Source organism: Erpetoichthys calabaricus, chromosome 1, assembly GCF_900747795.2.
Source record: "Erpetoichthys calabaricus chromosome 1, fErpCal1.3, whole genome shotgun sequence".
In the NCBI taxonomy this organism is placed as follows: Eukaryota; Metazoa; Chordata; class Cladistia; order Polypteriformes; family Polypteridae; genus Erpetoichthys; species Erpetoichthys calabaricus.
In genome coordinates this window covers 348,980,998-349,005,070 of record NC_041394.2, presented here as the reverse complement: position 1 = coordinate 349,005,070, position 24,073 = coordinate 348,980,998, and the positions used below count along the sequence as shown (strand labels likewise).

Sequence of the window (24,073 nt, the reverse complement as noted above, 5' to 3'; positions counted from 1 at the left end):
ACACCTGTAGCAATGGGTCTGATTGTAACACCGGAATTTAATGATTAAGAGGTGTGTCCCAATACTTTTGTCCACATACTGTAGTGTAAGTAAATACATTTTTAAAACACTCCCTTTCTCCCCATTAGAAACATATTAGAAATACTAGGGGGGTTTGCCCCCTGCTCACTTCGCTTGCCAACACCCCCTGCCTGCGCTACGCGGCAGCCACTTTGCGTCTCTACCACTCACGTATGTGGATTTCACTTTCACCAAACAACAAATTTTTTCATTCTCGCAGATACGCCTCTTCATTGGGAAAAAACACTACTTTTCCCTGATGGCAACACGAATTAGATGATCAACAAGTCTTTGACTTCAAGTTTAAATCCGAACAATATATTCGATCTCTTTTCGATTTTCCGTTATTTCAGTGAGTAATAATTTCTGTTTGTGCTAATGCAATCTTTACTATCATGTTTTTAAGACTTTCGAATTTTTGTACTTTCATTATCTCTAACTTGCTCTGCATGTGTATCGCGCGAATATTTTTGAATTCTTTACGACATTCTACTTTGTCATCTACTCTTTGTCTTTTATTTCTGGCCCTGTGCCTGGTTAAATCTGTTGACACAAAGTCTCGTCTCGCAGGTCATCAAAGTATCTCTCTGAAAAATTCATGTCTCGTCCTAGGCTAAAAAGTCTCGTCCCAGGATTTTTTTTATTATAATAGAGAGAAACATTTCTGTAATTGAGGAGATGCCAGTAAAATAGAAAGACTCATTATAAAAATTGTCCAGTCTGGTCTTGTACTTGTGATTTTTGCTCATGGTGTGTCAGTTCTTCAGAAAATCTGAGACATGAGGGAGCTCAGATTGTTTGTCACAAAGAGTTACAGGTCTGCACAGACTACAGAATTGCAAAAAACAGTTTTAAAGGAATAGGAAATTAAATGACATTGCAAAATCACCTGGCCACGGCAATAAGGGCAAACTAAACAGCGGGAGTGACATTTGAGCATCATGCCACAGGTATGCTGCAGCCTTCTTATTTTTTAAAAATTGTTAAATGTGCAATTTATATTTGCATATAAACGACTATTCCAGGAATTCTGAAGTATCAATTGTTGCCAAATGCACTTTATATTGCAACTGAAGTTAGTTTTTGTATCAAATATAATGTGCACAATACAGTTATTTATGCCATGCGCAAAATCACTGTACTGTATTTAAGCATCAATCTGCTATAGATTGCCACAGAGCATCTGTCGTTTTTTTGTGTTATTATAGATTATTTCTTGACCATCTGGTGAATACATGCCTCTGTCTCCGATATGTGCTCGGCTATTTTATTATAATTAAATAAAACTTTAGACTTTTCCTTACATCATGTACCCCATCTGTTTCGCGCTTAAAGTCGGAGATACTCAGGTATTTTGCACGCTCTCTGTGCTTTTTGAGCCCTGATAGATGTTATCAACGATCGCTCCTCAGGGCTGCCTAAACCTCACGAGTGAGCGCAGAATCGCGGACTGCCCGAGTCCATCTTCACGTTCATGAAACCGACTGGGCCTCAAGGAAATTTATGCAAGTGAGACGTACTGTGCCAAGTCTTGATTTCATAGGCGTGCTTCAAGGGATAGCTCCCGGCTCTTGAACTTCTAATTATTTGAGTAAATAAAGTCCCCCGCTATCATAATATCTCACTTTAACACTAATAATATACTTGCTTAACTAAACCCGAAAATCTTCTGAAATATGATGTTGTCGATTCTCCTTTTATAGAGCGGATCTCGCGTGCACGTTACTGCTGTGCGCAACTACTCTGGTACGGAGCATGCGCGAAATCAAAACAAGAAACTGGACGCAGAGTTTACAGAGCACCAAGCTGTCTGAAACAACCAGACCGACTAAATTACACCAAAACAGAGTAAGTTATGTCAGGGAAGACAAACACATGAACGGCAAGGAGTCGTCAGTGCACAGTGACACTCCATTGAACCTCCCAACACTACACCTCCGCGTGCTGCTTAGGAACTACTATAAGAATATCAAACAATGGTAACCCCATGCACGTTCTCCCTCTCTCTCGTATTCAGATAAAACTGCGTACCTTTTTCCAGTGGGGATTTGTTTCTCAGGTGCCTGCACTCCGACTACCAAGTGAATAACTCCACCGTCAGTGCAATCCCAGTTCAATGTTTACCGCTGGAGTCCGCCTTTCCTGCAGCGTGACTTCAACTTCCGTCGCCGGTGATGACGTCACAGACACGCCCCATTGGTAGACGTGACCATAGACATATATAGATAGACGCCACATTCACTGCGTTGCCCAGTCGACACGATACGTCAGCGCGTCCGCCATATTGCGAGTGGCAAAAGTGCCATTTAAACTAATACAGGTAGACGTAGAAACCGGGTTTTCTGATGAAAAAACAATAACGTTTAAAACAGTATCGTTTACATACAACAGATTTTGGCGAATCGAATCGTTTAAATGAAATTATTTATATCAATTTATACACTAATAATGACAATTATTAAATAATAATAATATTATTTTTATTATTATTATTAAATAATTCCTCCCATATGAGTAACATTTCTCGGACTGCCTTCTTCCATCTCCGAGACATTTCTAGACTTCGTCCTGTTCTTACGCAACACAGTACTGAAGTATTGGTTAATGCCCTCAAAACTTATCTTTTCAAACTGGCATACCAAATGTGAATTTTGCACTGTTACTGCCAGTTAACTTTGTTTGTTTGCTAATTATTGCTTTTTGATTTATCATTCTCTGCGGTGGGTTGGCACCCTGCCCTGGATTGGTTCCTGCCTTGTGCCCTGTGTTGGCTGGGATTGGCTCCAGCAGACCCCCGTGACCCTGTGTTTGGATTCAGCGGGTTGGAAAATGGATGGATGGATGGATGGATTTATCATTCTCTTGTTTTAATTTTACTAATGTTGTTTAATTTTATTGTAAGGTGACCTTGAGTGCTAAGAAAGGCGCCTATTAAATAAAATGTATTATTATGATTATTATTAATTATTGAGATGAAAACTTGACCAATGTCTGAAAGTCAAAATAGAAAGACTGCCACTGGCAGTCTGGTCTTCCTTTTAACAGTGAAACGATACACTCAATGACCAAAATAAACAATTTTATTGTATACAAATTGGCTTAATAATTTCTGGAAACATTTCACTCATTCCTCTTTCAATCTCTCTCTTTCACACACACACACACACACACACACACACACACACACACACACACACACACACACACACACACACACACACAATGTGGTTAATTAAATATATACAGGATAGGATCTAAAATCAATGAAACAGAACTGTCTTAAATAGCTTTTTCCGTTTGTTGCCTCTCTGTAATTTCAGAGTATTCAGTCTGGCAATATGGTGCAGCCTTAGTTTGTGGAAGACAGACACAACTAAAGACTTGAGCATAAAATGATGGTTGTCAATTTCAAACTGTGTTTCCTCAATGTGCTCCTTGAGAAAAAACACATCATCTGAACCAATCTCAGCCCGAACAAACTGATGGATCAAAGATACACTGACAGCTTGCTCTAATGTTGACTGTCAGATAACACGCTCGGCTACTTTGACCACCTTGACTGAAACCTCAGAAGGAATCATCAAACCTCCTTTGTTTTATAATGTGAGCGAGTGGTAGCTTTGATCATATGATGCCAGTACAGCATCTGTTACCAAACTAGCATGGCACACATCACAGGACAGCTTTCTCAAAATCCCGACTAAAGGCTACCTCCCACTGATTCCTGAGGTGGATTTCTTTGTGAAACCTTCAAAGTTTGAGAAATGTTAACAGCTAACAACAATCTACATAGTTAGTGACTAAATACGTTTTTCCAAAATGTTGTTTGGAGTCTCACATGAGCACATGAATGCATAGCTTTGCTAGTTTAGCCTGGCATAGCTAAAGTTAAGATTATAAAACAGGATTTTCTAATGGCCAAATATAACCAAAACAATTGTTCAGCCTTACCTATGAAATGTAATCCCCTGTGATCTGGTTTGGAGGGTACAGCGGTTTGTACAATCCCAAGCAGCACATGCGTGAGGCATATTTGCATCCGGCACTATCTATCTATCTATTTATCCATTACTTCACTCTACAGCAGTGCCACTCGCAATATGGCGGCGACATTGACGTACGATGCTGCTGGTCATGCGGCGTCTAGTAATTCTATGTCTATGGACGTAACGATTTGCTAAAATGTTGAATGCAGGACTACGAAGGGAATGTGAAAAGTTGGAAATGTACCACAAAAGTGATGAAGGAAAAACAGGACTTTGAAGGAATTAAAAAATAAACAATTCACTCGGGTAAAAAAAAAATCAGCCTTTTGGAATTTCCGAATATAACATCTGGTAGATGGATGAGTGCTGATTAAAGAACCTCTGCATGTGAAACCACAGTTATGTTCGCTATAACACCATGGACGGTGTTATGGAAAAAAAAGTAAAGAACTAAATACCAGATACACTGCAGACTTTTCTAATATTCAGTTACCTCATATTCTGTTAAGTCTGGTAATTATTTGCTTGATGTGAACTTCATATGGCAAACACGTCATATCTCACCTACATCACCTGTCTTATTATTTCATTTGCACATCAGCAGTCTCTGCATCCAAGTGTGCAGTGGGTTTTTAACTAATTCTAAATGTACTAAATGGGTTTAATTTATATTGTGAAAGCACGTGCCTAGTAAATTATTAGATAGATAGATAGATAGATAGATAGATAGATAGATAGATAGATAGATAGATAGATAGATAGATAGATAGATAGATAGATAGATAGATAGATAGATACTTTATTAATCCCAATGGGAAATTCACATTCTTCAGCAGCAGCATACTGATACAATAAATAATATTAAATTAAAGAATGATAATAATACAGGTGAAAAAAACAGACAATAACTATGTATAATGTTAAATATTAACGTTTACCCCCCCTGGTGGAATTAAAGAGTCGCATAGTTTGGGGGAGGAACGATCTCCTCAATCTGTCTGTGGAGCAGGACAGTGACAGCAGTCTGTCGCTGAAGCTGCTCTTCTGTCTGGAGATGACATTATTTAGTGGATGCAGTGGATTCTCCATAATTGATAGGAGCCTGCTGAGCGCCCTTCGCTCTGCCACAGATGTTAAACTGTCTAGCTCCATGCCAACAATAGAGCCTGCCTTCCTCACCAGTTTGTCCAGGCGTGAGGCGTCTTTCCTCTTAATGCTGCCTCCCCAGCACACCACTGCGTAGAAGAGGGCGCTCGCCACAACTGTTTGATAGAACATCTGCAGCATCTTATTGCAGATGTTGAAGGAAGCCAGCCTTCTAAGGAAGTATAACTGGCTTTGTCCTTTCTTGCACAGCGCATCAGTATTGGCAGTCCAGTCTAATTTATCATCCAGCTGCACTCCCAGATATTTATAGGTCTGCACCATCTGCACACAGTCACCTTTGATGATCACTGGGTCTATGAGGGGTCTGGGCCTCCTAAAATCCACCACCAGCTCCTTGTACACCTCCAGACAGACAGAGAGAGGAGCAGCTTCAGCGACAGACTGCTGTCAATGTCCTGCTCCACTGACAGACTGAGGGAGATCGTTCCCCCACACTATGTTAACATTATACAATACAATACAATTTATTTTTGTATAGCTCAAAATCACACAAGAAGTGCTGCAATGGGCTTTAACAGGCCCTGCCTCTTGACAGCTCCCCAGCCTTGACTCTCTAGGAAAAACTCCCAAAAAAACCCTTGTAGGGAAAAAAATGGAAGAAACCTCGAGAAAGGCAGTTCGAATAGAGACCCCTTTCCAGGTAGGTTGGGCGTGCAGTGGGTGTTAAAAGAAGGGGGTCAATACAATACAATACAATATACAACCCAACATCATTTTCCAGCCTGTGCAGTAAAACAGAATGGTCAATGGTGTCAAATGCTGCACTTAAGTCCATCAACATAATGGGCATTATACAAAGTTATTGTCCATTATACCTGCATTTTTATCACTCTTTAATTTATTGTTTTTTATCAGTATGCTACTGCTGGAGTATGTGAATTTCCCCTTGGGATTAATAAAGTGTCTATCTATCTATCTATCTATCTATCTATCTATCTATCTATCTATCTATCTATCTATCTATCTATCTATCTATCTATCTATCTATCTATCTACACCTGCTTATTCATGCATTTATCTAACCAGCCAATCATATGGCAGCAGTGCATTGCATAAACTCCTGCAGATCAGGAGCTTCAGTTAATGTTCACATCAAAACCCAGAATGGAAAATAAAAATGTGATCTCAGTGATTTCGACTGTGGCATGATTGTTGGTGTCAGACTGCCTGGTCTGAGTATTTCTGTAACTGCCAACGTCCTGGAATTTTCATGCACAACAGCCTGTTGAGTTTAATCAGAATGGTGCGAAAAACTAAAAACATCCAGTGAGTGGCAGTTCAGTGGATAGAAATGATTTATTGATGAAAGAGGTCAGAAGAGAATGGCCAGACTGGTTCAAGGTGACAGAAAAGCTACAGTAACTCGAATAACCCCTTTGTACAACTGAGGTGAGCAGAAAACCATCTCAGAATGTACAGCACATCGAACCTTGACGTGAATGGGGTACAACAGCGGGAGACCATGACAAGTTTCAGTCCCATCATCCAAGAACTGAAAGATGAGGCTGCAGTAGGCACAGGCTCACCAAAACTGCACAGGTGAGTAAAACTGGTCTGATGAGTCTTGATTCCTGCTTGGACAGAAGGTAAGTTCAGTATTAGGTTCAAAGAGGATGAATCCATGCACCCAACCTGCTTTGTGCCAGCAGTCCAGACTGCTGCTGCTGGTGTGGAATATTTCCTTGGCATACTTTCGGCCTGTTAATTCCAGTCAATCATTACTTCAATGCCACAACATACTTGAGTATTACTGTTTCCTTCATGCCCACAATTTACTCATCTTGTAATGGCTACTTTCTGCATGATAATTTACAATGTTATAATGTAAAAATAACCATTATCTGGTTTCATGAACATGAAAGTGAGTTCATTGTTCTTCCGTGGCTTTCCCAGTCACCAGATCTGAATCCACCTTTTGGGATGAGGTAGAGCAGGAGATTTGCAGCATGAATTTGCAGCAGACAAATCTGCAGAAGCTGTGTGATGTTATCATGCCAACATGGACCAGAATCTCAAAGCAATGCTTCCAACATCTTGTGGAATCCATGTCATGAAAAACTGAGTCTGTTCTGAAAGCAAAAAGAGACCCTTAGCCAATTGGGAATGGTCAAGGATATTTATTATGAAAGATAATCTCTTCAGTGGTGCTTCAGCCGAGATGATTTCTCCTTTTTCTTAAGACCTCTTCTTATTTGGAGAAAACACTTTCACAAAGCATTGAGGTTGCTGGAATTGACAAATGTATTTTTGTAAACTGAAACAGATAAGAGATGTCAGCAGGTCTGCTCCAGTAATGCAGAAGGTCATCGCCTTTGGCCAGAGGGGAGAGGAATGAAGGTCAGTAGGAACACAAGACAGAATACATGTGTGTGAATGAGAGGGAGGTTGGTGGAATGGTGAGGATGCAAGTAGAGTTGGTGAAGGTGGAGGAGTTTAAATATTTGGGATCAACAGTACAGAGTAATGGGGAGTGTAGAAGAAAGGTGAAGAAGAGAGTGCAGGCAGGGTGGAATGGGTGGAGAAGAGTATCAGGAGTGATTTGTGACAGACGGGTATTAGTAAGAGTGAAAGTGAAGGTCTACAGGACGTAGTGAGACCAGCTATGTTATATAGATTGGAGTCGGTGGCACTGACCAGAAAGCAGGAGACAGAGCTGGAGGTGGCAGATGCTAAGATTTGCATTGGGTGTGACAAGGATGGACAGGATTAGAAATTAGGACATTAGAGGGTCAGCTCAGGTTGGGAGACAAAGTCAGAGAGGCGAGATTGTGTTGGTTTGGACATGTGCAGAGGAGAGATGCCGAGTATATTGGGAGAAGGATGTTAAGGACAGAGCTTTCAGGGAAGAGGAAGGCTATGCCAAGGTTTATGGATGTGGTGAGAGAGGACATGCAGGTGATGGGTGTAACAGAACAAGATAATGAGGACAGGAAGAGATGGAAAAAGATTATCCACCATGACAACCCCTAATGGGAGCAGCCGAAAGAAGAGGCAGAAGGTGTGAAATAAATCCCAACAGCCATCTTTATGATCTCCACTGTTCTGAGCTGCTCCAGCTGATGACAGCACAATATTCAACAGTCTGGCTTGACTGATGACAGAAAGAATCTGAAGGCAGTTGGCGGACTGTTTCATTTTAACCATAATTTAGTGGAGATGAAAGCTGCCAAGGCTGCTGCCACTGCTGCTTCACACTGGTTAGTCAAGCACCATAACACTAGAAGGTCCATGCAGTTTCACCCACCTGGATAAGTTAAGGACTACCTGTCTGCTAAATGTTTGAGACCTTCTCCTTTTCAAAAAAACCTAAAAGAGGCTAACTATGGGCCAAGAATGTACACATATCAGAGGTTTGTGATATGGCCTTCTATACCTCCAGATTCACACAAGGCATATTACACAATTGCAGCATCTTCAGCAGCTGTTGCAGAAATTCTCTTAAACAGTAGTCAGCATCACAAAGGTAATCAGTCAGGCATCAGACATCTTTTACTTAACATCGGACCCAATGGAGCCTGCATATTAGCAGCTGAATTCTCTATACAGTGTGACACATACAGGTATAGGAGAACATTCAGTTTATGAAGTCAGAATAATTTGAATAACACAGTTAAGAAATACATTAGTTTGCACAATCGGCATATTGATAAATGGTACAGAAAGACACTGAGAAAAGATGGTATCTATGGAAGAAGTGAAAGGCAAAAACCACTGCTAAACAAGAGGAAAATAAAGACCCCTTTAAAATTTGCCCAAAAAATGCTTGAGATGATATTCTGTGGACTAATGAGTCAAAAGTGGAACTTTTTGGAAGAAACGGTTCTGGTTACTTGTGGCATAAAGCTGACATAGCTTTCACAATAAGAACATCATGCCCAGTCAAAGATGGTGGTAGTGGTGTGAGAGGTTTTGTTGTTACAGCATGTGGGCAATTTGCCATCCCTGAGGGAAGCATGAATTCCACTCTCAATCAGAAAGTACTAAGGCAAAATATTTGGTATTCAGTCCGTGAAACTGGGTTATCCAGAACATGAGATGGCCAAAAAACAACACACGCAAATGAGGGCTTTGGAGTGGCCTAGTCAAAGTCCTGACTTGAATCTCTTTAAGATGTTGTGACAGGACCTTAAACGGGCAGTTCATTACCAAAAACTCTCCAATGTGGCGGACTTAAAACAATTCTTTAGAAAGGAGAGGGACGAAATTTCTCCATTGCGCCTAAAGAATTCCGATCTTCGTGGCAGCTCTGTTACGATTTTGTTTCAATTTCTCGGGTGATTGACAAGCAGCCCTGTGCAGCGATTGGTCGAGGCTTTCTTGTTTCAAAGTTTTTGTAAACTTTGACTGGCTGGAATGACATGCATTTCGATTTCTGTTCCGAAAGACCCGCCTCCCCGCCTAAAAGCAGCGATGTCATGTTTGGAGTTTTATCTTAAAGTGGGCCCGCTGGTACTATTAATATGGAGCTATTGCTGTTACTATTAGTACACAAGGATTATAGTGAAGTGAAATAAAACAGATGTAGATTAATCTAATGAGAATTTATTTGTTTTGTACATATTAATTTTCTTTTTAGCAAACTGGTTTCAGTAATATAAATATCTGTAAACAGTCTGGACAGAATTGTGTTATAATAATGCTAACAATAGGAAATTGCAGTGTAACAAGGAAGTTGTAATATTATTAAAGGACATCAAAAAAGTCAGTACTAGTATTACTAACCATTTATATTTATTTATTTTTTTGTGTGTCCCTTTACTCTTTCAGAATTCAGAATTAACAGTTTCTGGTATCTCTTACCATGGCTGCCACTAGTGTTTCTACGTGAGTCTTTGTTTGTACAGTGATCCCTCGCTATATCGCGCTTCGCCTTTCGCGGCTTCACTCTATCGCGGATTTTATATGTAAGCATATTTAAATATATATCGCGGATTTTTTGCTGGTTCGCGGATTTCTGAGGACAATGGGTCTTTTAATTTCTGGTACATGCTTCCTCAGTTGGTTTACCCAGTTGATTTCATACAAGGGACGCTATTGGCAGATGGCTGAGAAGCTACCCAACGTACTTTTCTCTCTCTCTTGCGCTGACTTTCTCTGATCCTGACGTAGGGGGTGTGAGCAGGGGGGCTGTTCGCACACCTAGACGATATGGACGCTCGTCTAAAAATGCTGAAAGATTATCTTCACGTTGCTATCTTCTGTGCAGCTGCTTCGCATACTTAAAAGCTCGAAGGGCACGTATTGATTTTTGCATGTTTGTTTTTCTCTGGCTCTCTCTCTCTTTGTCTGCTCCTGACGGAGGGGATGTGAGCTGCCGCCTTCAACAGCTTTGTACCGGCGGTGCTTCGAATACTTAAAAGCCAAACAGCCCTATTGATTTGTTTGCTTTCCTCTGTCTTTCTGACAGACTCTGCTCCTGACGCGCACTCCTTTGAAGAGGAAGATATGTTTGCATTCTTTTAATTGTGAGACGGAACTGTCATCTCTGTCTTGTCATGGAGCACAGTTTAAACTTTTGAAAAAGAGACAAATGTTTGTTTGCAGTGTTTGAATAACGTTCCTGTCTCTCTACAACCTCCTGTGTTTCTGCGCAAATCTGTGACCCAAGCATGACAATATAAAAATAACCATATAAACATATGGTTTCTACTTCGCGGATTTTCTTATTTCGCGGGTGGCTCTGGAACGCAACCCCCACGATGGAGGAGGGATTACTGTAGTAGCAGTGTTCCTCTCAAAACAAGGGTTTCTTTCTTTAATTGACGTAATGGTTGATTGCGTTATTTTAATAGACCCAACATTGCCTGCGGTGTTGACATGTAAGTATTCATAGGTTAAATAACACAAAGGTTAATTCAAAACGTTTTTGGAATATCGGGCTTGGTGCATATAGAATTTGTTCAAAGGTGGTGGTTTATCATCCTGTTGTTCCCTTGTTCCTTTTTTCTTTTTGCATGCTCAGTTACTCTTTATTTGATCTCTGTTGGAGGCAACGTCGCTTGGTACAGACTATATGGGGGTTGTAACCTATTAGTTGTTCCCAGGAGGCCAATTTGTAATATTCTAAAATTTCTTTTAATTTCAGTTTTTGGTAACCTACACTTTAAATGTAAATGTCTGCCAGTTTCCTGCGGATCTGTTTCAGGTTGCTCGTTGCATTCCAGCTGGTTAAATTTGAAGAAAAACAGAGGCGTTGTAAAACTTTGGAATGGAACTGTAACTTTCTCTTGCTTTATCTAATTTATCCAGCTTGATCCCTGTGCCACAGTTACGCTGCGTGACCTCCGGCGAACTGACCCTGAAGGCCTCCGCCGAGGCGATCCAGGTCGCCAAGGCAAAAAGCCTGAGCAGCTCTGTGCCGTTCAGGGTCAAGTCGGCCGAGATGGTCAAGAAGCAGGCCAGGAGACACGTGCGGGCAGCAGGCGGTGACCCCGGGGACTCCAAGCTGGTGCACAGCGCCAGTGAGCTCCAGTTTGGACAGTACCGGGATCAAACTTTTAAATGGTTGCTGACCCATGACCTTGGCTATGCCGTCATGGTGTTGGCAACCCACCTGAGGGAGCGCGAAGATGGCCAGGTGTTGGATAAAAACGCCCTGGAGTCCTACGCCTGGCTCTTTCCCGACATGAAGAAGGCCATCCGTCGTCGACAAGGGCAAGAGGCTCTTCGGCTTCAGCCAATACGGACACCTGACGTTTGAGGCCCTTTACGATACAGAAGATCGGGAGGCCAAGAGGTGAGAGACTTTTGGGTGGGGTCCGAGGGGAAGGGCACAGCCAGGTAGTTGCGACCCTGCTTCCATTTGTTCACCTGTTACCGTTCCCGCTGTTGTACCCCAATGCAGTTACATCAAATGGCTCTGGCGCCAGACCACCAAAGTTGGGACCAAGATGCATGCGCTCCAGCTGTATGTGTGGCGGAGAGATGAGGCGAAGGCAGCAGCAACCTCCTCCCTTCCCAAAACCGCCACTGTTGCCCCCACCGCCTCTCTCTCTGCAGCAGCCTCCATCGTCGAGATTCCCGATGACGTGCTGCTGTCGGCCAGCATGGAGTTGGAGGCTGGTAAGTGACAGCCACCCATGGAAACTGGTGGTGGCTCCTGCACTTTTTCCGTTTAACCGGTTATTTGTTTGAATTTGTTAACAACCTTCCCCAGCATCTACCTCCCAGTCTGCAACCAGTGGAGGGCCCGTGCCATCCCAGCACTCCCAACCGATGGCAGCCTTCGCAAACGCTGTTTGTAGCCAGGAGAGAGGTGAGTTAAAAGGATGTGTTTCTTTAAATTGCATTGCCGGGAAAGGAACAAGCCCTGTCTGATTCTTTCTGTTTGTTTTTCTGTTGCTCATGCTGTCTGTCTCTCTATCTCTCTCTCATACACACACAGCTACTTTTGCCCGAGGGCTGGAGGACTACACTACCGAAGGAACAGCAGATGGGGCAAGGATGGAAAGCCTGTGCTGACCTCCAACCTTCGCCTTTGGTGGCATCCTCCCGGCCCCCGCAACGTGCACCTCCAGCCCCTGACATCGGCCGACACCTTTTTTCAGCGCCCGTTCTTCCTGTGGATGCCCTACCACATGTGGGGCTATAAACTCTCGTGAACAGCGTGCAGCCACAGGTTGTCAGGAGCCGGACTCTACAGGACTGCCCAGAGGGTCCTGGACACAGACGGATGGTACTTTATGACTACGGAGTACCTGGAGTGCCGCCGCTGCAGGAAGAAGGTGGCGGGCTGGTCGCAGGATGTCTTGGATCTGCTGCACCACACCCACCGGGATGACTTTCTAGCTATCCTGACTTACAGGTCAGACAAGGAGTCTCCGATGGCTGGGTCAACTCTCCACAGGTAGACGGGCACATGCGGGCAGTCCTAACGTCTCTGTTCTGTCTCTAACATAGGTTATCTTGCGACAAAAAGCTCATCGGGCAGATGCGTGAGCGCACGCTGGGCAATGGGGCCAGCCAGCTGCGCAGATATCTGCTCGAGGAGCACACCAGGTCCTGGTTGACGTGGTCCAAAAAGTTCATGTTCGCGATCACCAAGTTCATCACATCGTTGCCGAGCCATCTGTGACTCCGCCTCTACCACCACGGATCACCCCGGTGCAAAGTGGTTGTTGTCCATCTATGCCAGGGAGGTGGCTTCGAGGCTAGAAGAGACCATGGCCCGGATCACCTCCATCTTTGGCTCAATCTTAAAGATGGACTCAACCAAGAAGGTGAGTGATATCGCCATCCCCTCCGTCCTTCCTTCTTTCCTTCCAGCTTACCGTCACTCTCCCTTTCATTGTTCAGGTGACCAAGAAACTTGCTGGTGCCGCGGCAGGAACGGCAGCCTGGGTGACCAACGTGGGGAATGAGTACGGCCAGATCTTGATCAGCGTCCTCACTGCAGCCGAGGACGCTGGCCTACACCCCATGGCCACCGGGCTGATGCAGTGATACCGTGATGCCAGTGTGTCCCCGCCTCTGGTCCTCTATTTGGACCGAGACTGCTGTTCCCATGGGGGACCATGCAAGGTGTCCCTCTTATTCAACCAGTGAGATCAGCTAGTGGTGCGGCTCGACGTGTGGCACCTGATGTGACGCTTCGCAGCGGGTGTCACCACGGAGAGCCACCCACTATACAGCCTCTTCATGGCACGTCTCTCGTTCTGCATTTTTGAGTGGGACCAGGGAGAACGTCGCCCAGCTGCGACAGGCCAAGGCTGGCGAGGTGGGGAAGGATCCGCGAGGCTCCAGCTACGGAAATATCCCGTTAAAGGAGCTGGCCCGCCACTGCCGCCGCCGCACTTGTGGGGCGGAGGAGACCGGCCGGCTCATTGACGAGATGCTGGAGGCCTTCGGGGACGCCACCAACACCATGGGTATCCCGCTTTTGGACCACGAGAAGATCCGGGAAATCTGGAACACACAGAGGCGCCACCTCCACTGCATCCAGGACCTACCCGGCGTGTACCTGTACATGCAGACCGGGCGGCTGGTCAAAGGGGGGATCACGCTGCCAGTGTTCAAGTGTGCGTGAGGTTCAACTTCCTTAGAGTCATTCCACCTGCATCTGGGCCACTTCATACCTGGTAAGGGTGCCCAGAAACCTGTTATTTTGACCTGTGTTGTGCGAGGGAGTGGGTGGCATTGCATTTTTTTCTCTCTCTCTCTCCGTGTATTTCAGGCACTTCAGCCAGCGCGGCCCACTTTCAGGCCTATCTACTGGAAGGCCTGGCGCGGTGGAACAAGGACCGTGCGGCACAAGCAGTGCAGGCAGCAGACAGTGATATGGTCTGCTACAGTGGCCAACTCCAGCACTCCCTCAATGAGCTGAGTGACATTCTCTATCACAAGAAGCTGGTTGAGGATTACACCCGGCCTGCGAAGTACATTGGTGAGGCGGGCGTCGAGCCCTCTGCTTGTCTGTCTGTCTGTTTCTCTCCCTCCCTCCCAACTTTTCATTTTAAAACAGTTCCCTCTTTTTCACAGGTGAGCTCATTGGTGTCCAGTACTTGTTTTCGCAGACCGCTCGAGTGCTGGAGGAAGTGATGGGCAGGGATCCCGACACTCCGGATAGGACTCATACAGATGACGATGATGAGGGCTTCCAAGAGGATGAGGGGCCGGTAGAGGAACCTCTGGACAACACCCTCTTCAGCCTTGAGGAGGACTTCGCCTGACAACCATTTTCGTCTGACAAGTCCCTGCCATCGGCGCCTCACAGTCTGGGCCAGATGACCAGGAGACCTCCCCTGGAGACGAGGCCATTCAAAGGGTGTCCCACGAGCATGTAAGTCACTCCCGATGAGTCATGATATGCCTGTGGAATAACTGATGAGTGCTCCCCTTTCTCACTTTCGCTCTCTTCCCCCAACAGAATAGCCTTGGACCTGACACTGGCCCAGGTTACCAGCGCGTGGTCAACCTGGCCTTAAGTCTCTTGAAGCTGCGTCACCATCCCTACGTGACACAGCAGCAAGTGGCGGAGATCGTCACCCTCTGGGAACGATTGCCGGAGGGCGACAAGGCCCCAGTTCGCTTCCCGCCATGCCACCAGGAAAGACTGGTGAAGGGGAGGTTCCGACGCAAGCACTCGCAGACCAGTGTCACATCGGGAGTGGAGAGCTTGCGACGGTAGGTGCTCAACCTTTTTGTCGTGGCCTGTTTCCTTTTGATCAGATATCGATGGCAAGAGTGACTCTGACTCTCTCTCAAACCCATCCCCCAAATTTTGTAGGTGCATGGTTGGCCAAGGTGGCCAAGCCGCACAGATGCCAAACATCAGCCGCCTTGTGGAGACCGTTTGTATAGAGCTGTCCAGGATTCACCCCGAAGGAACCACCATCAGTGGCGTGAGGGTGAACCGCTGGGAAGCTGTGATACGTGATTATATCTGCATCCAAGAAAACATACTTACAAACCTGGTACTCATGGCCCAGACACGTATCCAATTATTCCCCCTCAATCAGCGCACCCTGGCACAATGGTAAGTACACACTGCACAAGTGGGGTCCACCATGCCCCTCTCCTCCCTCCAACATTGACTTACTCTGCTTTCTGTCTCTGTAGGCACTACGCTCCAACCAGGGAGCTGGTACGGCGGGCTCTGGAGATGGCCGTGCCATTGCCAACCAGCTCGGCCCTTGCTTCGGAGCCCACCCCTGCTGTACGACCACGACCCACAGGCCCCGAGCAGTCCGCTGCAGAACAGTATCAGTACCCGGACCCACCTGACCTGTCTGGTCAGGCGATGCAGTGACCTCGGGGACCCATGGATGTGGCACCGCCAATTGTTGGCCACCCCAATGCCACAAGAAGCACCACTGCCTGGCGGCGGAAGAAAAAGCAGGAGGCGGACGAGCTGGCACGACAGCAAGGAATCTGCCCCAAACAAAGAAAGAAAGTAGAGGCCTATGTTTGCCAGCTCTGTGGCCATCCAAAAACAAAAGAGTTCGGCCACAGCTGTTTTAAGGGGGAATTCTTTTGCTCCACCTCAGTCGGCAGAACAGTCCAGGAATGGCTGGATTAAAAAATTGTATTTATTTATTTGATTTGTAGATGGGCCCATGCAGTGCTTCTTTTTTTGTTTTTTGTTCATGAGGAGGCCTGCTACTGCCTGGCACTTTGTATGTTGGCAGAAAGGGAGGCCTTCTTTTTTGAAGCTGTTTTTACTTTTTTTTTTTTTTTGACAATCTTTACAAACGACTGGCACTTTGTATGTTGGCAGGCCTCCTCCTCTCAATTTTCTTTTTTAATTTTGGGCTTCATCTACTGGTTATGGTAGTTATATTTTTTTATTGCAAAAATTGTTTGATATTTATTTATTGTTTGTTTGTATATAGTTCCTTGGATTGTTGTTTGATTTTTATTTATTGTATGTATATAGTTATTTCATGTTATATTTATTGTATATAGTTATTTCATGTTATTTTTTTTCTTGGATTGTTGATTGATTTCTATTTATTATATGTATATATTTCATTTTATAAACCTTGTTGATTGAATCATTGTGTCTGCCTGCTGCTGTACCGCCGCTCATTTAAAGGTTCTCAGTTTACCTTCTAGAGAAGGGGATTGGTTGGCCGGGATTGGTCCCTGCCTTGTGCCCTGTGTTGGCTGGGATTGGCTCTAGCAGACCCCCGTGACCCTGTGTTCGGATTCAGCGGGTTGGAAAATGGATGGATGGATGTTTACCTTCCTGCGACCACATGGCTAATCGGCTATGCGTCCGCCCCTTTCACCTTTTATGGACCCGGCTGTGCAGAGCAGGCAGCCTTCTTCCGCCACGAAGATCGGCTCACTTTTTTTGCGCATGCCAAAGACTGATCTCCGGTGTCACACAGGGGCATCTGAGGATCACCTTCCAGGCTCTGATAAGGTATGCAATAACCTGCTGGCACAAAAAGGGGGCACCAATGCTAACCATATCATCTCTTTTCTCCTCCTTAGCTTCAAAAAGCCACCCAAGGAGGGCACCCCAGCTACGTCCCCACTCACTCAAGCCACACATCTTCTGGTCAGCACAATATAAAGGATGAAGGTCCAAGTCATCGGTGAAGATTCTTACTAAAGTGATGAATTTCAACAGAGAGGATCTCCCCACTAACACATCTTTGATGATTCAACTAACGCCAATTCGATTAAAGCATGTATGGATTTTATTGATGAATTTATTACTTTACTTTACTCTCATACATGCTACAAAGTGTAAAGGAATAAAAACAAGTGCAGATCCTACTTTCCTATGCCGATAACGATGATTTTGGAGCCACTTGCCAAAGACGAAGCAAACAAGTCCCACAAAAAATGCTTGTCAGGAATATGGAAGCAGATGGTACATTATTCATAGAATAAGGAGGAGGTAATATTTGAAGAAATTCTGTAAGTTTTAAATATGAGGGATGAGGATTATACAGTATATCTGCCATCAGGACTTCTCTAAAAAAAATGCCTCAAGTATTTTTAAGAAGGAGTTCGGAAGTTAATGTCAACAACACAGATAGCTGGCATCTCTTTGTGTCAAATATGGACCTATAGTATGTACTAGAAGAGAATGGAATTGCTTCATATATTATTAAATCTGTCTATTATAAAAGAAAATCTTGAGATGAGATTATTGCTAAGAAATATTTTCAAGTTGGTCTCAACCATTTCCGGTTGCCGGCCCACAGCCACGGTCCTCTCACCTCTCATTCGTGTGAATGGTTTTGTCAGACACACTTCCATATGCAAGGTCTCATTGATCACGTTCAAAATTCAAAAAATCAATAGTTCCGAGAAATTCAAAGTAGGTAAAGCAGTAATATTACCATCATCATATCAAGGTAGTCCAAGAGCATTGCAACAGTTATATCTTGATGCAATGGCAATATCCCGAACTATCGGTTGCCAGATTTAATTATGGTTAATTATTTGCTGTAATGTAGAATAGTTAGTTCTATTATGCATACAGTGGTGTGAAAAACTATTTGCCCCCTTCCTGATTTCTTATTCTTTTGCATGTTTGTCACACAAAATGTTTCTGATCATCAAACACATTTAACCATTAGTCAAATATAACACAAGTAAACACAAAATGCAGTTTTTAAATGATGGTGTTTATTATTTAGGGAGAAAAAAAATCCAAACCTACATGGCCCTGTGTGAAAAAGTAATTGCCCCCTTGTTAAAAAATAACCTAACTGTGGTGTATCACACCTGAGTTCAATTTCCGTAGCCACCCCCAGGCCTGATTACTGCCACACCTGTTTCAATCAAGAAATCACTTAAATAGGAGCTGCCTGACACAGAGAAGTAGACCAAAAGCACCTCAAAAGCTAGACATCATGCCAAGATCCAAAGAAATTCAGGAACAAATGAGAACAGAAGTAATTGAGATCTATCAGTCTGGTAAAGGTTATAAAGCCATTTCTAAAGCTTTGGGACTCCAGCGAACCACAGTGAGAGCCATTATCCACAAATGGCAAAAACATGGAACAGTGGTGAACCTTCCCAGGAGTGGCCGGCCAACCAAAATTACCCCAAGACCCCAGGACAACGTCTAAAGAACTGCAGGCCTCACTTGCCTCAATTAAGGTCAGTATTCACGACTCCACCATAAGAAAGAGACTGGGCAAAAACGGCCTGCATGGCAGATTTCCAAGACGCAAACCACTGTTAAGCAAAAAGAACATTAGGGCTCGTCTCAATTTTGCTAAGAAACATCTCAATGATTGCCAAGACTTTTGGGAAAATACCTTGTGGACTGATGAGTCAAAAGTTGAACTTTTTGGAAGGCAAATGTCCCGTTACATCTGGTGTAAAAGGAACACAGCATTTCAGAAAAAGAACATCATACCAACAGTAAAATATGGTGGTGGTAGTGTGATGGTCTGGGGTTGTTTTGCTGCTTCAGGACCTGGAAGGCTTGCTGTGATAGATGGAACCATGAATTCTACTGTCTACCAAAAAATCCTGAAGGAGAATGTCCGGCCATCTGTTCGTCAACTCAAGCTGAAGCGATCTTGGGTGCTGCAACAGGACAATGACCCAAAACACACCAGCAAATCCACCTCTGAATGGCTGAAGAAAAACAAAATGAAGACTTTGGAGTGGCCTAGTCAAAGTCCTGACCTGAATCCAATTGAGATGCTATGGCATGACCTTAAGAAGGCGGTTCATGCTAGAAAACCCTCAAATAAAGCTGAATTACAACAATTTTGCAAAGATGAGTGGGCCACAATTCCTCCAGAGCGCTGTAAAAGACTCATTGCAAGTTATCGCAAACGCTTGATTGCAGTTATTGCTGCTAAGGGTGGCCCAACCAGTTATTAGGTTCGGGGAGCAATTACTTTTTCACACAGGGCCATGTAGGTTTGGATTTTTTTTTCTCCCTAAATAATAAAAACCACCATTTACAAACTGCATTTTGTGTTTACTTGTGTTATATTTGACTAATGGTTAAATGTGTTTGATGATCAGAAACATTTTGTGTGACAAACATGCAAAAGAATAAGAAATCAGGAAGGGGGCAAATAGTTTTTCACACCACTGTATGTAACAATTCCCATGAAAGTAACAATCTGTTTAAATTGTACATATGCGAGCACCCGGCCAGGTGCTACATGATGCAGCATCAGATGCTAAGAAAAGCAATAAAAGTATCAAAGAGAATTTTAGATCTATTGCAAATGTCTTCCTTAAAAGCAACCTAATGTCCACACAAGAGGCAACACACGATGTATTGTTGATGCCATTGCTCGAAATGTAGATAGATAGATAGATAGATAGATAGATAGATAGATAGATAGATAGATAGATAGATAGATAGATAGATAGATAGATAGATAGATAGATAGATAGATAGATAGATAGATAGATAGATACTTTATTAATCCAAAGGGGAAATTCACAATGTATAATGATGTACATAAATACAAGTCCTAGGGAGGAAAAAGCTAGTAGGCTAAAGACAAACACAGAATTACGATGTTTTAGTGAAGGCTCCACGGAAGTCTATATGGATGATTAATTCGAGAAGTATAGTGTTCGTCCAAAAAGTTTAGAAAACATATGCCTGGCACAATTTGCATCCAAATATGTACCAGTTAGGAGGGAAGCACAATTGGATGAAGACAATTTTGACTTGGAGGAATCCAAAGAGTACAGACGCAAGAAGAAATCGGCATTGATTAGGTAAGGGCGCTATAAATTACAGCAGGGTAGAGTAAATTGCTTCAGAGAGCAAGTACTTCTCTTTCTGCCTTTCTGGACGAGGCATTGGAACAAGAAGTTATTGATATTCACGAGGAAGAAGCAAAAGAATTTATAAAAGAAAGAGTTTCACTGGAATAGAATGTGGATATACTGCAGCAAGGAGGACAGGAAGCAGCTGTAAATAAGAATGAGAATCGGTACTGCTGTCTAAAAAGAATACTTCACAAGGATATCTGCTTATTGGCTTCCTGACTAAATGAGGGGTAGAAAGATTTTGTCTTCCACATTCTCAATTTGTTTAAATTAAGAAAAACTCCTTTCTACATCTTCTTGAGTGGATCAGCAGGTGTTGTAAAAAGTACGGTCATTGGATGTATACACCAGTCTATCACCAATTATTTCGACTCTCAGCCAGGTTTGACTGGAGACAACATCTACATACTTTTATGAGCACCATCAGGAAAGGCTGAATTTCTTATCGAAGGTGTTACATTGCATATGGCATTTGCATTACCTGTCTCTCAATTTGGAGGTCAAATGCCTGAATTATTAACAGAAGTGGCCAACACAATAAGGGAAAAATTATTGAACATCAGGTTACTCATCATTGATGAAATTTTCATGGTGGGAAGTACAATTTTCAGTCGTGTAGATTCTTGTTTGCAACAGATAATGGGCGTCACCAAACCATTTTGGAGGAATATCTATTTTGGTTGTCGGGGATTTGAACTAATTACCTCCAGTTATGGATTCACCGATTTACAAGATGGGAAAAGACAATGATTTTTGCAAATTAAGACAGGAAAATCTACTTTGATTTTATAGAGTTAGATACTACTTTAGATTTTATGAGTTGAAACAAATAATGCGTCAAAAGGATGAACTTGAGTTCATTGAAACGCTGAACGCATTAGCCCATGGAAATATGGAAGAAAAACCATATTGAATTGATTGAGTCCAGGCAAGTGTCCGCATCAGCAATTCCAAAGGGTGAAATCAGAAAAATAAATGTGTGGACCTTTACAATGAAGTGAATATTAAAAATCATCCCGGCCCAGAGTACGTTTCCACTGCGAAAGATGCAATATTAAGGAAACTGTCTGAGACAACGAAGAATAAAGTGTTGGAAGAACTAAAGTGCAAGAAGTTGAGCGAAGTAACTGGCCTACTGCATCAATTAATTTTAAAAATAAGAATAAAATATATGGTAACCAGCAATATTGACGTGGAAGATGGTCTAGTCCAGGGGTGGGCAGATTCAGTCCTGGAGGGCCGCAGTGGCTGCAGGTTTTTGCTCCAACCCAATTGCTTAATAAGAAACCCTTATTGCTCAAGTAACACTTCAGCTTCACTTTAGTTGTCTCGCTCGTTAAGATTTTGAACCCTTATTGCTTATTTTAGTCTTAAACAGCTGTATTCTTGGTTTTTAATTGCTCCTAATTAGCAATACCATGCAAATGACAAAAGAGACCAGCATTTCTCCATTTAGCTTGTTTTCATTTACACCAGTGTGTATTTATCATGCACTATTTGGTTTAATTAAATACTTGGAAGGAAAGTGAAGAGAAAAAAGTGAAGCACTGAGATTTACTCATCTGTTTTAGACTTCAAATCATTTGGGTGATATCCTTAGAAAGGAAAATAAATCTAGGATATGAGAATGACCTGACATGGCAGAGTTAAAGCACTAGCAAGCCATGAAATTAAATAATTGATAAGGATTGGTTTTTAGTTAAGCAATTGGGTTGGAACAAAAACCTGCAACCACTGCGGCCCTCCAGGACTGAATCTGCCCACCCCTGGTCTAGTCAATGGAGCCTGTGGAATATTAAGGTTAATATCATTTGAAAATGATAGAAGTCAAGAACCAAATATTCTTTGGTTCAACTTTTCCACAAAGAACGTCGGTAATAAAGTAAGAATCGTCCACAAGATATTCATCGATGACAATGAAATTGCATCTAATTTAGTGCCTTTTAGGAAAGTTTGTGTTGCACTAAATAAATCGAATAAAACTGCAGCACCAAATGTTGAGAACTCAATTTCCAATTGAGATGCAACAGATGCAATTAACATCCATAAAAGCCAAGGACAGATGTATGAAGAAGCAGTGTTGGATTTTGATGAAATAAGGAGGATAACTAGGCCTTTGTTGTACGTTGCTTTAAGCCAAGTGTCAAGTATCAGAGGACTCTACATCGTAGGGAAGTTTAGGGAACCAAAAGAGTTGAAAAGTGAGGAACCCTGCTCACAGGAGCTGTGCAGATTAAGAAGTGCAAAGAATTTGTATGTGCCACTCCGTGTATTTAAAGACTCAACAGGATTGAAAGTAGCACCTCAGAAGGTATGCTCTTTAAGGAGTAAAACTGACAAGTGGTACTTTAACAGTGACATACCAATATTTTCCGAAACGCTGATGTCTCAAAACAAAGAAGTTGGCCTTGATGGATACAAGGTAATATTTAGGAGTGATGCTCAACACGGTTCGAGAGGTCTCATTTGCTTTGCGAAACACAATCTTGACGGTTTGAATGATGTAATACATCATAGTATAGAGAAGAGCAACGATTATCATGTTGAATTATTTGCTTTTACCGTTGATGAGATGACCATCATTTCTGGATACAAATCTCCTCACACCCAAATAAATGTGTTTCAAACCATTTTTCAATCACCAATGGATAAGGTGAACTCTTTCAAAAGAAGTCATTGTAATTGGAGATCTGAACATCAATATATTCAACAATAGTGACTTACGTGTATTTTTCAGCAAATATAAAAACTTAAATCTGCTTTACCAATGGTAATCCCAACCACCAATTTGAATACACAAATAGAAGATATATTTTCAACAAATTCAGTTTATGCAGGAGTGTATGAAACATACTTTTCATACCACAAACCTGTGTATTTCAGATAGAATGTTAACATTCTTTCTGACGTAGAAAAAAATAACCGATTTCACCACCAGTTGGGCTGGTTCTTCACCGACTAAGATACAGAGAACAGAAGATCGAACAATAAGTAAAAGTGGAAGTAAACCAACAGTTATTAATCAGAATGTTAATAATCATGCATGTCGTCTTCAATTGCATATTAATTTTATTCTTGCAGCACCTGCAAACAGAAGCAACATCTGTCAATTGGATGATCAACACTATGAAGATATTTTTAACACAGAAGGGGTTCTTAACGATGTCCACCTTGAATATTTCAATACAATATTGGTAACACTAACTACATTTTCTCCCCAGTCACCATTTCTTCAGTTATCCGATTCCATTATTCCTCATATCACAAATACACCAAATATTCAGATTTTGTTGGATGGGACAGCTATAAGTGCCGAGAAAAATGGTCACTGGATTTGTTCATACTACGATGGTAGCGTGGTGCACATCTTCAATAGTATGAATCATAAACAACTCACTCAAGGAGAAAATATCAATTTGGAAAAGTTGTATGGTGCTAACTTCCAAAAACAGTTTCATCCAGTTCAGCAGCAGCCGAACTCCAGTAGAACCTCTGGTCACGAACGTTTACGAACATGTACAAATTGGGTTACGATCAAAAAGTTCGCCAGAATTTTGCATCTGTTCACGACCACATACTTTGGTGGTGAACAAAAACACTGGTGGCCAGTTTCCCTTCCGGTTCGCATGCGCCAATGATTTCCC

The 24,073-nt window shown here is 42.9% G+C and overlaps 1 protein-coding gene across 1 annotated transcript in view; it reads right to left on the bottom strand.

Annotated features, from left to right (window-relative positions):
* The window catches only part of LOC114642124 (zinc finger protein 420-like), a 48,524-nt gene that overhangs the window by 4,832 nt on the left and 19,619 nt on the right, over positions 1-24,073 (bottom strand). Inside the window, exons 4-6 of the mRNA XM_051935379.1 lie at positions 14,714-14,953; positions 12,024-12,247; positions 11,486-11,917 (exon numbers count right to left, since the gene is read on the bottom strand). Coding sequence (XP_051791339.1) covers positions 11,486-11,917; positions 12,024-12,247; positions 14,714-14,953 — 896 coding nt within the window. The remainder of the gene's footprint in view (positions 1-11,485; positions 11,918-12,023; positions 12,248-14,713; positions 14,954-24,073) is intronic.